We start from the raw sequence: 17,234 nt of genomic DNA on the forward strand, positions 1-17,234 counted from the left end.
TTGCAGAGGAAGATCAACCTTTATTTATTGAAACTGCTTGCATACAAAATATATTGCACTATAACCAAACAATGTCAACATAAAACCCAGTCTGTTCTGCTATTATGTACAAAGAAATTATTACCCAAAGTGCAGTAACATACAAGGTCAGTCTACCTCAGTTCATTATCTACAGTATTTCATGTTTTTTTTTTTTTTTTTCTTGTTGTTTTGTTTTTCTTTTCAGCTCTTTTTTCAATCACAATAGCCTATGATGTGTGCAAGAGATGGTTTTACAATTTGTCATTTTCATATACATTCCAAAAAATAAATAACTAGAAAACAGTCTGTTTGGCAACACTTCAAAGATTCGGAACAGTATTATTATTAATTTTTTTTGTATTTTTTTTTGGAACAGACTGCAGTGAACTGAGCCATCTTGCCAGTTTACAGCCCGCCGTGGATGTGCAGGTTTTTAAAAATACTGATAGTAAACCATTTAACACCTTATTTTGAAGTAAAGGCTAAATTTAAGAGCCACGCGAGAGGGGCCGGACACAGCCGGGACCGCCTCGGTTTTCGAGAGTGGTTTGTCTTTCCCGACCCACAATCCTCTGCCGCCGGTCACAGGTTCTTTTGACGTCTCCGAAGCCGTTCGTTCCGTTTTTCACAGGCAAATCACTTTAAAACTGGTGTAAAAGCTTAACAGGTAGAGCTGGTAATCTGCCAAGGTGACTAGCGAGAGTACAGGAGCATAAAGAGAAGTCGAAACGTATAGGAAAAAGAGCAAAGAGGATAACAAACGACCGGTTTTCTTGCTGTACAGTCAAAGGAAAAGCAGAAAAAACTACCATGGTTACCGTCACAGTAGGTTTCGAAAGAGTCGTGGGTTAAGAAACAGCATCGCGTCTTAAAAATGTAAACTAAAGTTTAATGCACAAGCACTAATCGGATAAGACAGACGGTTTTCATATCAAAGTTAACATCGTGTCGCCCCTTCTTCTCCCTCTCGAAGCGAATTCAGCTGCAAAAAGTACAGTAGACTCAAAATTAGCGAAGATATCTAAACTTCCGTTTAGTTATGTTGACAGCATACATGTGATTCACCTGCCGAGGAAGTCTTATCACATTCTAGTTTAGTATAGGTTTATAGATTATAAAGTACTTGCAGAGTAACACAAACATGATAAGTGCACATTTAAAGTTCAATCTAAAAAGAACAGCAACAATCTCTTAACGGATGACATAATATACAGAATGCAACCCCACAGTTCAACATTTTTCAGTCTATGATGAGCCATTGTTAGGACGAAGACAATGTTACAGAGAGTTGATATAAGTGCTTCAACACCTGATGCTGAAAAATACAGCAGGAACGATGGCAGTTTACTGTGGCCAGCGTGAACGGAAAAGAAAAAGAGCATTTCCACCCTGTTTTGCGAGAGAAATAAAAAGAATCACCTTGTGTCGTTTATCATGATGGGAGGTAAAATAAGAGAAATCAAAGACATTTATTTAAAGGAACCTGCTTTGCTACTTCTATAAAAAAAAAGTATAAAAAAAATCAGAATTGTTCTACAATGCAAAGATATGCTAAACGTCAAAATGTATATTCGGTGATGCTTACGTCACTGAATTAGCGTTGATATTCGTCTCTGGGTGGTTGGTTACAATTTATGACTTCCACAGTTGACTAGGTTAGTTAGGTTAATACCTTTACTACTATGGTGAAATATAATTCGGCCGACTTGATAGAATCCTGCTTTTCAGACATACAAAATGTTCATGAATTACATGCAGCACAGAAGAAAAAAAAAAAACACCTCTTTTTTTTTTTAAGTCGTCGGCTGAGATTTCAACACTCAGTCGGGTGTTGTTCACGTCTTCTTCCCTGATTTAAACATCCAAATTATGATACTATCCACACTAGTTAAAGGCACAGATCCAGACAGGAGCATTTTTTTGTTGTTGTTGTTTACATGGTTTGCCATTTTTTTTTCTTCTTTTTTTTTTTTTGCTAATGATGTGGCTAAGATCTCACATCAGAATGGGCTCGAGTGACCACGGACACCAAAGCGCGTAAAAACAATGTATGCCATGAGATGTGGCATAAACTTGTGCCCCGAGCGCTTGAGTTCATCCTCCAATGTGTTACTTTCCCTTTATTGGACATTGTGGAAAACAAAACAAAAAAAACGTTAAAAACCAATTGCTTGGAAAACATTTTTTTTTTTTTTTTTTTTTTTTTCACGATTCCATTTTCGAGAGACATTTAATCCACAGCTTCTTTAAGTTTCATAGGTAGTTATTTAGAAAGTCAATTAGAAAACCTGTAGCTTCAGTTGTGATCTAGAGACCGGTCTCTCTAATCCACGAAGACTACCAAATTCCAAATTCCACACACCATACACCAAGAGGCCTCGTCTTTATACCCCCACTAACAATTACAAAGTGTGCTTTATGTCATGTCTTGCGACAGCCCTACTGACCTGGTTCTCTTTGGCCTAATGTGTCTCTAATGAAGAAGCATCTGGATTGGTGGAGCTGAGTGGGAGAATGAGGGGAAGGGGGCAATTTATTCTCTACGAAACGCCGTTCACAACGGCTTGGCTGTCGGGGACATCCTGCTTCTCTTTCTTTAGCACTCGGTCCTTTATGGGTCTCTGCCGGTTCCCTCCACTGTCTCCTGCCAGAGCTTGAGAGCCTCGGCTGGTGTGGACGCTCCTCTCGTTATTGCTGTCGATGCGGATCTGGCAAACGAACAGATTGGACAGGTTGTACAAGATGAAAGCTTTCACACATTAAGCAATGCATTTCTTCTTTTTAGTTGGGATGTCAGAAGTACCAGTTCCAAGTGAGTTTTTTGTTGGACACTGCTAATAATAACTCAAAAACTTCCATTTCATGTCAATTGGTTATTTGTTATTACTGTTAAATAACCACTTGGTTCCAAAGTTTGGGGTCAGTACGCTTAAAACTAAGAAAAACTAAATAAATTAATACTTTTATTCAGAAAGGACGTATTAAATTGGTCAAAACGACAGTAAAAACAATATAATGTTACAAAAGTTTTCTATTTCAAATTAATGTTGTTTCTTTGAACATTCTATTCATCAAAGAATCCTGAACGGTATCACGGTTTATATAACGTATTAAGCCTGGAACACACCAAGCCGACGCAGACGAACTAGCGCTGATGAAAGCCGACTGTGTTGTCGCCTCGCGTCGGGGTAAAAAGCTGCACTTGAACACACCGAGAGAACTACAGCCGACTGTCAGCTAGAATGCGCGTTCTGCGCCTGCGTGTAAATGAGACAGCTGTCTATTTCTGCAGATATATTCGTCTATATTCGTCATTCAAAAAGGGAAACCGGCGCTGCCGGCTGCAGTTACACAAACCGTAAACAAAGCAGTGCGTGCTTACCGTTTTGAATATCAATCCTGCTAAACACTGTCTTTATTCCACTCCTCTCGTGTTAATATTGAAATATTCGCCAAGGAACACTCAGATAAGATGACATATCATTAGAACAGCCTTCTATCTGTACCGTTTTGACTTTGCTCGCTATTTTGCTATTATTCTCGTGCACTGACTCGGTCACTAAGCTGAACAGCCAATCAGAGTTCCCTCTTTCACCGACGGCCCGACGCCGATTCAACATGTCGAATCGGCCGTTACAAAGCCGACGAGGACCAATTTCAGCCGACGGTGCGGAACACACTGAGAAGATTTAGTCGGCCGACGCACGGAAACTGCCCGACGGCCGACCGTCGGCTTGGTGTGTTCCAGGCTTTAAGCAGCACAACTGTTTTCAGCATTGATAATAATCAGAAATGTAACTTGAGCAGCAAATCAGGATATTAGAATGATTTCTGAATCTGCATTTTCTGAATGATCATGTGACACTGAAGACTGGAGTAATGATGCTGAAAATTCAGCTTTGCCATCACAGGAATAAATTACATTTTAAAATATATAAAAGTTATTTTAAATTATAATAATATTTCAAAATACTACTTTTTTTTCCTGTATTGTTTTAGTAAAAAAAAAAAGCCTTCAGCCTCGGTGAACAAAAAAAACGAAACAAATTATAATAAAAGAAATTCTTACCAAACCTAAACTTTTGAATGGTAGTATAACCTAAAGTAATGTTAAATTTATATAAACTAAATGCCATGTAGTCTTCAATTTGCAAATTTGTATTAATATTTTAACCTTTTAAATAGCATATGTACTTTTTTTTTAAATCGTGAAAATTAACTGGTATTGTAAAAAATATCAAGACATGTATAAATAATTAAACCTAAAACAAAAACAACACAATGTATACTGCAAACATTACTGATAATCTAGTAGGCAAATATAAAAAATAAAGAAATAAATATTGGCATTAGCATCTAACAGCATTTTTTATAGACAAAGAAAAATGGTGTGTATATTGTAAATATTGTATTTAAATTTACTAAGTGTAATCTGCTATAATTATAGTGAATAAATATTGAAATAACTGATTATATATGTTGATTCAGACCTGCAATGAGTCTTCCTGGGGTCTCAGCTTTGAGTCTCTGGAACTACGAGAGCGGGACTCGTTCCAGTGCATGTCTTCAGCTGATTCAAGACAAAAACAAAGACTGTTACAAAAAACTAATACATGACTTAAAAATAAATCAAAATCAAAATGAGAGAAGCTTGTTAATGCAGAAATGTATAATGTACAGTCCATTTATACAATCTAGATTTCAACAGATTTACAATCAAGTATTTCACTTTTTTTTTTTTTTATAACTGTACGTGACATTGTAAAGTCCCTTCAGACAGGTAACAGCTCTAAAAACTGACTTTTGTATCCTCCTCCTCTTCCTCTCCCTCCACGACCCCGGGGTCCACCACCCCTTTTGCGTCCATCAGGGGCCCTTTTGGGGTAACCCATGGACTCCTCATCTGTGGGGGCCAGGGACCAGTCGCTGAGCTCATCTCTGTGGTCGGATTCGGTCTCAGATGCATTGGAGGCCTCAGAATTGGTGCCTGGGACAAATACAGTCCATAATCAAGAAACTGATAATCAGATAATTGACACTATGCTTTAATTAGTGGATGAGTGATGCTTAAATATTAAACCAACGGCTATTATGTTACAGAAAGTAATACTATCACATGAAAACAATTGTCTTTAATAGAAATTCCCGGTTTCACAGACAAGGCTTAAGCCTAGTTCCAGACTAAAATGCACGTTCAAGCTGTTTTAACTGAAAGCAACTTGCACGAACACATCTTCAAATATATCAGTGCCATTGTTTTGTCTCAAGATGCACACCAGTAAGTTTTTTTTTTTTTTTTTTTAAGTCACGTTTATAAAAGCTACTTAAATGTCCTAATTTAACTAAGGCCTAATCCTGCCTTAATTTAAGACCTTTCTGTGAAACCAGGTCAAACTATTTTAAGTGTGATGTTTAGGGCCACCAATTTCCATAACTAGTCAAGCTCGACTTTTATCATTTGAGGCCGGTTATACCTGAGGCCAGTGTCGGGCCCCGTCTCCCTCTCCCTCCACGACCGAAGGGTTTGCCGCCCCCCCGTGAGGGTCCCATTCCATTATCAGCCATGAAGGGTTTTTCCTTCTCGGGTCGTCCCGGCAGAGCTCTGGGTCCTCCTCCGATCTGTCTGAGCTGTTCATCGATCTGCAGTCTCTCCATTCTCAGCTGATCAACCTCCTAAACAAGACCAAAGAAACATGAACAATGCACCGTCACACAAGAACAACGAGGCTAAATCAGAGCAGTGAACATCACATGATTATCTTTGAGGCATTAAGTATGTCACTAGTCAACAATTGCTGCTTTGCAACGAGTACTAATGTGCTCTGTGATCAAAATCTGCTCAACGAGAACAACAAGTATTCTGAAGAAAATGTAAAATGCTTATTCGAGCAGAACTCGTACTAAACAACTGCACAAAACAACAAATGCTAAGGTCTAAAAACAACCCCAGGTGTCTTTGATATTCTGGGGATATATTAAGGAAATTCTGTTTTCTTTGGAATATGAGAGGCTTTGGATTACTCTCTGATTGTATGGCAGTTCTATCAGAAAACTTGCTGATCAACTCAAACACCTCAAAAGCTGTTCGCGCTTTTATAAAGGTGCAGGAAGCGATTTCTGAGAAACGCTGTTGAAAGTGGATAGGACTGAGCACAACAACACGCTTTGAACCAATCAGCAGTAGGAAGAACAGACGGGGAAGGAGAGAGAGTGAGAGACAATACAAAAGCTCACAGGAATACCACTGGAAAAAGAAGGGTGATGATTAGAAATATAATTTTGCTATAATCACAGAATCAAGATATGCTGTTGTTGTAATGTTAGCTGGAACAGGACGGTTTTGAGTGTCATTGTTTGTCTGGAGCTGCTGGCGACTAACAAACAACTCTTGCTTGTATACTCGGTGTTCTGTCTGCTCATTTTTTTGTTCTTCCTTGTCATTCATTCGCCATCTTAGTTTTATTTTGCTTCGCTTCAGCTATGATACAGAGACACTCTAGCATTGCATGTTTGTGCATTTTGGGGGCGGAGCAATGAAGGGAGGGGTGTGTTTGTTTGTGTTGATTTCAAATATCAACAGTGTTTTCTAGAAATTGTATTTTGATTATTTTTAAAGAGCCTGTCTGGTGCATTCATTTGCGCTCTCCAAAAATTCATTAAACATCTTATTTTGTGGATTTACGACGAGTTTAAGGTTATGGTGATTTTTAAGAATATTATTTTCAGGAACTCAAATTCCTCTTAAGTTTTGTCTAAAGAACTATCTTAAGAGAAAACAATATGATAATATTCAAGAGAAATGTTTTAGGGAATACAGTATTTTTAAACTTATTCTTCAGTTAAAAAAATAAAAAATAAATTGCAGTTAAGAATAATTTTATTCTCAAGAATGTTTGTGAGAATGCAGCCCATGGTCTCTAGTCAATTCTTTATTTCTTTTTTGTTGCTATTTTATTGACCGCCAAACGGAAAATGTAAATTAAACGGAAAGAGCTAAACACCAAAGTTTAATAGTCAGGGTTTTTAATCAATAACCTCAAGTATGACCCAAGTATGATCAATAGTAATTATCCAAGCAACCTAAAAAGTGGTTCTTACCTTTAGATAATTCAGATGGTAGTCCAGCAGAATACGTGCATTTGAAATGCTTTCCTTTGTCCCAACAAACACAAACGGCACCATTCCCTGCAGTTGCAATTAAAGTATGCAAAGTCAGTATGAATGATCATTTGTCAGCATGAATGATAAATTCCATATTGGATAAATACACAGTCGACTTAGGAGTAGGATGTATATATATATATATATATATTAGGGATGCTCCGATCAGGATTTTATCAAGCTTTATATGTTTATAAGTGATATGTAGGCTCTCTGAATGATTTCATGTGATTTCAAGTGACATACTTAACCCTTGTGCATCCTTATGGACACTTTTGTTGTTTTCAGTGTTTTTGTAAAAAAAAATTATCACTTTGCCTGTGTGCCAAAATTTGCCACAGGTCTGTAGTTTTAAATAAATTGTACTATTTCACTAGCCTGTAAATCCAGACCTAAATCTAAAAGATTAATGGTCTGGCATCGACTAATGAAAATCGCCCAGCTCGAGGGGCGGCACCAAGCATGCATTTGAAAATCTCACAGCACGCAATTGGATAACACTACGACCAATCACAACAAGAACCCCCATACGCTTAGCTACCAGCAGAGCTAACTGGTAGATTAGACTCTTCCGGTCGGCAAAACAGCAAAAACACCCTACTTGCAAAGGAACGATTCGAGCGCCGTCTTCTGTTCCTCTTTTGGGAAAAAGCCAAGTCTAACTCGTTCATTGTAGCGGCCAAAGCCGTTTCAAACCACTGCTATTTAGCCAATGTTTACTGATGACTTCGACGTCACACGCTGTCGTCATCTGTTTAGCTCGCGTCTGGCCCGCCTATATCAGATAACCCGATGTGATTGGTGCAGCTCAGATCGAGGGGCATATTTAATGAGCTCCATGGCTCGACACCAGAGTAACTCGCTGAGCAAATTCAACTTGTGCTCTCGCGAGAACTCTGGTTTACCAGGGTACTATTTCACCCCCATTTCCTTTAAAAAAAATCTTCTTCTTTTTTTTTTTGCACTAGGTACACAAAATACTTTGTCCACATTGAAACCAATTAAAACTGCTATTTTTAATCCCGGGGCCATTTAACTATAAAATGATGGAATCTTTGTTAAGAGGCTTTCATTCTGTCGGCAAGGCTTCAAAATTATGATTTTTTACAATTTTTTACCAAGATGATGCCATTTTTTCAGGTTTGGCCTATAAAGCAAATACTCGCTTTATTCCTGTTTTCTGCTTCGGCATATTATAGAGCCAATTGGATAATTTATGCAACGATAATTGTGTGGGTGTTTTGATATGGATGTCAGAGTGTGGTTTGTACGTGTGCAATAAAAAAAAATGTGTGTGTGTACGTGAGTGTTTGTAATATTTGAGAGAGAAACTCAACTGCAAATCACAAATCCAACCACTGTGTGCACCGGTGGAGTTTTGCTGCATCTAAATGGGGAAAATCTGTTACTGCGCCCAAACAAGCTCTTACTGAAAGCTCATTTTTTGAGATATCAACCTCAAATTTGGAACACAACTTGTTTAGATTTATGGCTTTGATTTTCTAGCCGTTCAAAATGTTTCATAGAACATACATTTTATATAAAATAATGTTCATATATAATTTTCATAAACTTAAACTTTACTTTTACTTTCTACAATTTATTTACTTCAGCAATAATCTGCCAAGAGTCGTCTTTAAAATGAGACCAAACTTAAGTCTGTGCTCCCAAGCTTCACATTTTTATGGAAGTTTTTTTGACAGACGTTTCTGTCCACTATGGACCTATGTGCAACTTTTTTAAATTGATGCAGAAGGGTTAAAAGTAATGGCTTATAAAAAATAAAAGGTATCAAGTACATGGTCTCATTTGATAGAAAACCTTTAAAATTGAGGAAAATCTTAAGTTACAACACTGTGGAGAAAACCCCAGAAAAAGTGTTTTTTTTTGCTAGTAAATCAAGTTTGGGCTTGTTCACAATCATGACAACTGCATCTGGGCCAAATTTTGTCAGTTTCCATTTGTTGAAAATTCAAATGACGTTGGAAAACACTGAATCATGATCGCGACGCGATCGGATCCCCGAGGTTCCATATTAGACAAGCAGCATGTCATGTTTCTCCATGAGGATTTTCTCCAGATCTACGCATCATGTTATGTTGTGAGTGGGCTCAATTGAATCGCGACAACCTGCTCTAAATAAAGATGTGCGATTTACTATAGTTTACAAATACTAATTGCAAAGTTACAAAACAGAACGTGGTGCAAAAGCCTCATCTGTATACCGTTTACTTGCATGTTTTACGTGATCAAATTGCGATCGGTTCGTGACTATTGGCCATTATCAATCTGCGTCCAATCGATCAGAGCAACTCTAATATATATATATATATAGCTCATTAAATATATAATTCATTAAAAAAAGATTCAATGCCTCAAAATATATATATATATATATACACACACACACACACACACTCACTAGATTGCATTGTGGATGGCTTTGAAATATGTATTCCTAAAATTGATTAGTAGGCTAATGCAGTCTTCAACAATTACTATGAATTAATGCATTTTCTCATGCATCATCATTTCTGCCACCCATAAATACAACAACGAGTGTGTTCAGCCGCCCACTCACTGACCTCCTCTAATGGAGAAGGCTTTTTGTCATTTTCAGGTTCCACTCGAACTCTGACAACTCCCGATTTATCCACAACCTCTTGAATCAGCTTCCCACTCTTGCCAATGACTTTTCCTGCAGGACGGGGGTAGAAAATAATTTAATGATTCACATTAACCATCTTGGTGCAGGACAGAAAGTCCAGTCCGTGAAGGAGAATGTTGTTAATTTTGTTTGTCCTCACCGACTAAATTCTTAGGAACTTTGATAATATCTTCAGAAAACTCCAGGTAGCTTCTGGCCTTCCGTACAGCTTCCTGGTCCTGGAATTGAAATCACAAAGACCCATCTCAGATATGAGTTTTAGGCTCACATATTCTAACAGCCATCACAGTTAATTGACTTTACATACAGAAAGTCCCCAATAAAGCAGTTACCTCTCCATAGATGTGAAACGTGCAGGTCTCTTCATCCAGATCTATGGTTGTGACTCCAGGAATCTTTCGGGCTTGCTGGATATTCGCCCCATGGGTGCCTATGGCCAATCCCATGAGGTCATCACGCACCACAAACTGCTCATGGAACCTTGAAGCCAGTTGCCGAGAGCTCTGGAAGGGAATTTTTTTATTTATTAAATAAGCGGATGTTGTACTTAATGGAAAACCATGATGGCATGTGTTTTAAAAGTGGTTATTTGTTTAGATTTAAGCAGTTTAAATGTTATGGTTAAAAACATGCATGTTCAGTTCAGTTGTGGCTTTTGAGGAGGATATGCAAGGACGCGTCTACAGCATTAGATTTTGAGCACATATTCACGTGTGAAATTTCAGCGCTGCCTGATACACAAGAGTGCTCTCTGTACGAAACTCAACAGTGGGTTCAAAAGCCCTCAGCAGGCCAGCTACACTTGAACCGTAAAAAAAATCAAATTAAATCCAGCACTGTTTAGTCACAAATTTGATAGCATTTTCCAAATCAAACGCACTTATGCAAAGAAATAACTGCATTAATCAAGTAGTTGTTAGATTATGGATATAAAACATTTATTCAATTAAACAGAAGTCAATAGTGAAAAACTAAAAATCAAAGAAGAGATGATTTTTAAAGACATTTCAAACCATAAAAAAACATACAAATTCAAACATTGGTTGAAATACTACAATTTAATTCATTAAAAAAAACTATTCAATGCCTCATATGCGCTAATTTGAAATATATATATAAGTGTCTTCCATACATTGATTTATGTGGCAGCCTCTATTTGTCTCTATTTAAACTTCTCATAACAACATAAAAGGTCTTTCAAGTCTTGTTTTGCACCATTGCTGTTAAAGGAACACTCCACCGTTTTTTGAAATAGGGCTTATTCACCTTCTTTCCTACATTTAGATAGGTGGGCAAATGCATTTTTGTCTCAGTGCATGCATTGTTTTAGTTTGACAGGGTCGGCGCTAGCTTAGCTTAGCACAATGAATGGAATCCTTTGTTGCCAGCTAGCATGTCCTGAGTAAAAGTGATATAATTTTTTTTTAAAACCCACCTAATTACTTCTTGTGGCTTGCGTATTCACAACAAGTACAAATAGCGATGCAGATTAACACTAGGCGATTTCCTATGCAGATAGTGACTTGGGACTATATTAGGGGGAAGAGATATCACGCCCAAGTAGCAGTGCTTCGCCTGTGCTTCCCCCTAATATAGTCCTTAATATATAAGTCAATATCTGCCTAGGAAATCGCCTAGTGTTAATCTGCATCACTATTTGTACTTGTTGTGAATACGCAGGCCACAAGAAGTAATTAGGTGGGTTTTTTTAATTTTTTATATCACTTTTACTCAGGACATGCTAGCTGGCAACAAAGGATTCCATTCATTGTGCTAAGCTAAGCTAACGCCGACCCTGTCAAACTAAAACAATGCATGCACTGAGACAAAAATGCATTTGCCCACCTATCTAAATGTAGGAAAGAAAGTGAATAAGCCCTATTTAAAAAAAAAGTGGAGTGTTCCTATAAACAAACTAAAATCGAAAGCGCAACAAGGCTTTGTGTCCTTATCAAAAGACTGTTTGCGCTGCGCAAAGAGAAGTGCGCACTTCTCTCACGCGATAAGCACGTGATTAGACCCCAGTGAATGAATGCAGTGAACTTCATCTGTGCATGTGCTGAGTTTAGCGTGCATTTGGGAACATAGCGGTCACCAGTAACGCATTATTTCCATAGTTGCCGAATACAGCATTTCACTAGATTTGTAATGAGACGCATTTGAAAACTTGTTTCCGCCAAAATAGGGACTACAAAAGCAGCAGCCGGAAGTAAACGGTTAACTGTCATAGGAATAATTTTACATTATTATTATTCGTAGTAGTAGCATGTAGTGTAATGTAGACTGAGACACTATATCACAACTAAAAAGAGGTTTGAGTTCCCTTTAAAGTTCAGGTACAAGTGAATGCACTGACTTTTCCTTTGTTCAATTTGCACAATGAATATGGGTTGAAGCTCTTAAGTTTGAACTCTCAAAAGTGCACCAGATTTATGAATTTAACTTCAAAATGTACAAAGTTATATATAAACATAACTTTGTATGTGTAAATATATGTGTGTGTGTGTGTGTGTGTGTGTGTGTGTGTGTGTGTGTGTGTGTGTGTGTCCAGGCCAATCCGTCACATTCAACTGTGTTTTCAAGTGTGTATATGTATCACAACATATAATACACAAGATTTCATTATACACAAATTTAAGAGTTAAAACAATACCTATATGGAGCCAATGCATCTGTAAATATAGCTCTGCATATCAACAGAGTATCATATTATGCCATAGCAGGAGCATGGGCCATCACAGTGGTGCATATATGCACGTAATACCCTTTTGCACCTTTTAAATATAGACAGCCATTCCATGCATTAGTGTGTCCAGTGATATGCTGCATGACTTTATAATAGTAAGTAATAAACCAGCGAAATTCATGATAACACTATCAGCCTTCCTTGATTCAGCTACATTACAGCAATAAAATATGATTGCACTACTGCAAAACAACAAGCATTTTACATAAAATGATCCAGTGACCGCTTGAGAGTATCAGTTAGGTCTTTGTGGACTAGTTGTGAGTGAGTGTGTTAAACCTGACACTAAGCGTCAGGGAGTCCAGGACAGTACCTCCAGCTGTCTGGTTGCTTCCTCATTCCTCAGTATCAGCGTCAGCTTTGTGCGCAGACTCCTGAAGTGCATGTCACTCAACATGCCTATTCGCTTGGAGGTGACCTCATTAACAGACTGAAAGAGAAAGAAAACCATCCACTTAAGAAAACTTCAAAATCAGACATGCATTCAAAACTGGATTTGAAACATTCCAAATTACCAAAATAACCAACTGCTTTTCTTCCGAGTCATAAGTGACGTTAAAGGCTCCGATCGCTTTTTTAAAGTCTTTATGTGCCGAGTCTTTTGCACACCTATCCAAAAACAAAAACAAAACACTAGTTAAGATTGTACCACATACACAAATTTGTGTGATAGCATCCCCGGTTTAAAGTTTGAAACAAAAGACAAACAAAGAATCCACTTCGATATTTAAAAGACATGAACTTACATCTGTCTCAAGTCTTCAGGAACATCTAGTCTGATTTTGAGAAAGGTGTTCTTTGATGCTGCTTTGTTGGGGTTCACAGGTCGTAGCCTCTCTAATGTGACGATTTCATTTAGCGTTGCATCACAGGCTGCGTATTCTATCACATAAAACTAAGTGCAGGACAGAACAACAAAACAGTTACAATACATCACATAAATCAGCATTCAACTTCATGCCTATGTATAGTATTCAGGAGAACCCTTACTGTAGCTCACTATCATTTTAATAAACATGTTTAAGTGTTACATATTTTGCTTGTACTTATTTGTACATAAACTACTAAAATGGAATCTTCTACTTTTATAGACATTATGTAGCTCCGCCCCTTTTCAGTCTTCCAGTTTGTATTTCTACAGCATGAAGGTAAAATCTTATGAATTTATGAATGAACCACTCATTTTGAAATCTTCCCGATCTACTGGCATTTATGACAAATTCTTCATGCTTCACATATTGTAATGCTCATGATAAGTATATCCATTTCACCAGCTAATTGCTCTTCGACAGCGATGCCACAGAAATACAGGCTTCTCACTGAAACGAAGTTCAAAGACAAAATTGTGAAGATGCTTGTTTCTATGGCGCATAAAGTCTATAGAAAAGGGGCGGGGCTACATAAGGTCTATATAACAACACAAAATCGCTTACCTCGCCTTTCACCATGCGAACTTTGGCTAGCCACCATCCACAAGGCTCCTTATCATTGGCCCTGGAGTAAACCTGTGGAAGAGACAGGTAAATGTGTTAAATACGCAAAAAAGGGCACTATATAGACTTTAGTGCATGTGTGTGATATTTGTTTAAGGTTTAAAGAACGTTTTCCATGTTGAACAATCTTTGACAGCCCATACCTCCACTTCATCGCTCTCGTTTATCTCTTTCTGAAAGCCGGTTGGAGGTGGAAACCGGACATCTTGGAAAGAAATCTGTCGTTCTGGCTGCCAACTGCAAAGCAATTAAAAAAACTGTTTATTTTTTTATTTTTTTTAATTGAATTAGATAATTTCTTACACATTGCATTAGGAAACATCACCATCAGAAATCACAAAGTTATATATTCACGTATGACAAGTATATATTTATATTGAAAACAATATAAAACTGTGCATCTGAAAATGAAACTATTTTTGACCCCACAAGGCGTTCGTGTGCTGAAGTTGGTACTCACTTGTTCTCAAAAGACACTGTGACTGTACTCTCCTGAACATCCTTAATATAAGCCTGGAAGAAATAATGAGGTATTAATTATGCACTTAATATCTTGATCTTGTCTCGAAACGTAGACAAGACTGCATGTTTGGAGGGCATCAAAGGTGCCTATAAACAACAGTCTTGGAGTTTTTTTCTACTTTACACTTGGAACAAATTAGATATCTTTTGAAGGGTACATTTTATTGGTTTCGCAAAAACTGGCACCCTTTTACCTGTCATCTTGATGGAAACCATACTAATGCATCATTTTGCTAATGTAATGTTTAAACACTTCTTCCTCACACCTTTTCAATTCAATGTAAACAGGTCTGGTATGGGATGGTTTGTGATGTGCTGTTTTTTCTTCTTCTTTCTCTCCAATTATTTGATTGTTTTTATATTATTTGTATATGTATGTGCAAAAGAAGGTTGCAAATCCTTCTTTAAAAGTTGTCTTCCAATAAAACATTATTTAAAAAAAAAAAAAAGTCCACACTGAATGATATACAGAATTGTATCATTCAGAGATATTAAATTCCTTGACTTTCACATTACTTTTCTAGCAGTCCTTTAAAACAGGAAAATTATAATTTCCAGTTTATTATTATTTAGAGTGGATTATATGAATTACTATGAACTTTGTAGGACTGTCTGTATTCATTTCAATTCCTTTCCCCAGGTATGGAAACAAGCATTTTTAAAACCCCCTGGTATTCCATAAACAAGGAAAATGGCTGATTTGTAACCTTTTACATTACTAGAATAGCCATCCATAAATACAGGCAAATTATCATTTCTAGTTTATTATTATTAATACTATTTTGAGTGGGTCGTAACTTGAAAAATATTATATAAACATAAATTGAATAAAATATTTTCGGGTTGTATTCATTTCAATGACTTTTCCCAGGCGTGGAAACAAGCATTTAAAATTCACTGATATTTAACGTTACAAGTTTTCCATGAACATGAAAAGAAAAAAAAGAAAAGAAAAATTGGCTGCTTTATTAGCTGCTACAACATACATTACAACTTCATTGTCCTAAACTGTATAGATAACGCCATTTTAAAGCATTCAGACTCGGGAAACATATCAATTAATTTTAATACCATTTACATTGTCATGTAAGTTACGCTTTAAAGATCTAGAACCATACAGATGTTAAAATATAAACTGAAATACATTACATCAATCGCCCATTAAGTGGAGAACTCAGTGTACCATACACAGATCCAAACAAAACCGAGTCAGCTGACAGATTCCGGTGTCAACACTCTTGATATGCATTAATAATACACATGATATCGAATAATTTCGATGAATCTTTAACGCCTGTTCATGCAAACACACGTCGAAGAGGCCTCGAAGGCCTACTGCATCATCGTGCATTAGAGCCCTGCATTCACGACGGACTGGATCAATTTAACACACATTATTAGCATCATCCGTTGAGTTAGGCACACACAGGAGGCATATAAGACGAGATCTGAAGCCCACCTTGTAGAAAGCTCCACTCGCCCCTCGCACTTCCACCGCGAGCTCGTCCATGTCTCCAGTAATCTAATACACAACTGATCACAGCTGCAGCAGACGCGCGCGCTCTGTAACACACAGCAGCCTTATGCTCGGACGGTGTCGTAACTACCGTGTGTACCGATGTTTGTGCTCGTTTTCAACGAAATGAAAGCAAAACATTGATGTGTAGACGGTCTGCAGCGGCCGCTGTTGAATGCATCGATGTAAACACAAGAGCCTCCCTATTTCCCCCCCTGTCACGTGACACAGGCCCGCTTCCCTTCAGTCGAGAAGCCACGCCGCCGTCACGTGACACGCGTCAGATTTGCTCCTTCTGCACGCCACTTTTCTGCAATTAAATTAGCTTGACGTGCTACGGATAATTTTTTAAAATCCAAAATAAATAATATTCAAAATCGCTTTCCCGTTCCCGTTCCCTTTTTTATTTTTATTTTTTTTATTTTTACGTTTTAACAACATTATACAACACTATGAATAACAACCAGGAAAAAATAATACATCTAGGCCTATAATAATCGGCACACATTAACACCAAAGTTGGATTTCTTAGGCAGTAGCCATGTTTTTAATAATCCTTTCTATATATTTTGAAGCCAAGAAGTACATTTAACACATTGTGAATCTTGAACACTGTAGTAATACATTTCGGTATTTTACACCAAAATAATGGAGAGGATGACAATATTGCAGTGTGAGATCCTCCTGAGAACCAGGGGAAATATATATATATATATATATATATATATATATATATATATATATATATATATATATATATATATATATTTTTTTTTTTTTTTTTTTTTTATGATCTATTTTTCTATGTCATTTCATTATTTAGAGCATGGGAAACAATTGGTAAAATTATATATATGAAGAGTTCAGATGCAAAAGCCTCTAAGTGCCATCTGAAATTTTCTTCTAGAATGATCATTTTTATAAAGCTTGTATATTTAAGTTATTTCACTTAAATGACAATTAATAGGTAATTTGCATTGCCATTTAAGTGAAATTATTGAATTTAAATATACGAGCTTGATAAAAATGATCATTCTAGAAGAACATTTCAGATGGCACTTAGAGGCTTTTGCATCTGAACTCTTCAAATATATATAAAGATGGTTC

At 37.1% G+C, this 17,234-nt stretch overlaps 1 protein-coding gene across 1 annotated transcript; it reads right to left on the reverse strand.

The window, feature by feature from the left end:
• Nucleotides 1-16,364, reverse strand: LOC309504999 (fragile X messenger ribonucleoprotein 1 homolog B-like). Its single transcript, XM_082178350.1, has 15 exons — nucleotides 16,071-16,364; nucleotides 14,550-14,602; nucleotides 14,233-14,326; nucleotides 14,030-14,101; nucleotides 13,343-13,491; nucleotides 13,112-13,205; nucleotides 12,910-13,026; nucleotides 10,183-10,353; nucleotides 9,990-10,068; nucleotides 9,768-9,880; nucleotides 7,120-7,206; nucleotides 5,496-5,694; nucleotides 4,823-5,008; nucleotides 4,512-4,591; nucleotides 1-2,729 (listed from the first exon to the last, which is right to left on the reverse strand). The coding sequence occupies exons 1-15, from the start codon at nucleotides 16,119-16,121 to the stop codon at nucleotides 2,562-2,564; spliced, it is 1,713 nt and encodes a 570-aa protein (XP_082034476.1). The 5' UTR covers nucleotides 16,122-16,364; the 3' UTR covers nucleotides 1-2,561.
• Nucleotides 16,365-17,234: the final 870 nt, after the last annotated feature.

Source organism: Leuciscus leuciscus, assembly GCF_965113295.1.
Source record: "Leuciscus leuciscus genome assembly, chromosome: 8".
In the NCBI taxonomy this organism is placed as follows: domain Eukaryota; kingdom Metazoa; phylum Chordata; class Actinopteri; order Cypriniformes; family Leuciscidae; genus Leuciscus; species Leuciscus leuciscus.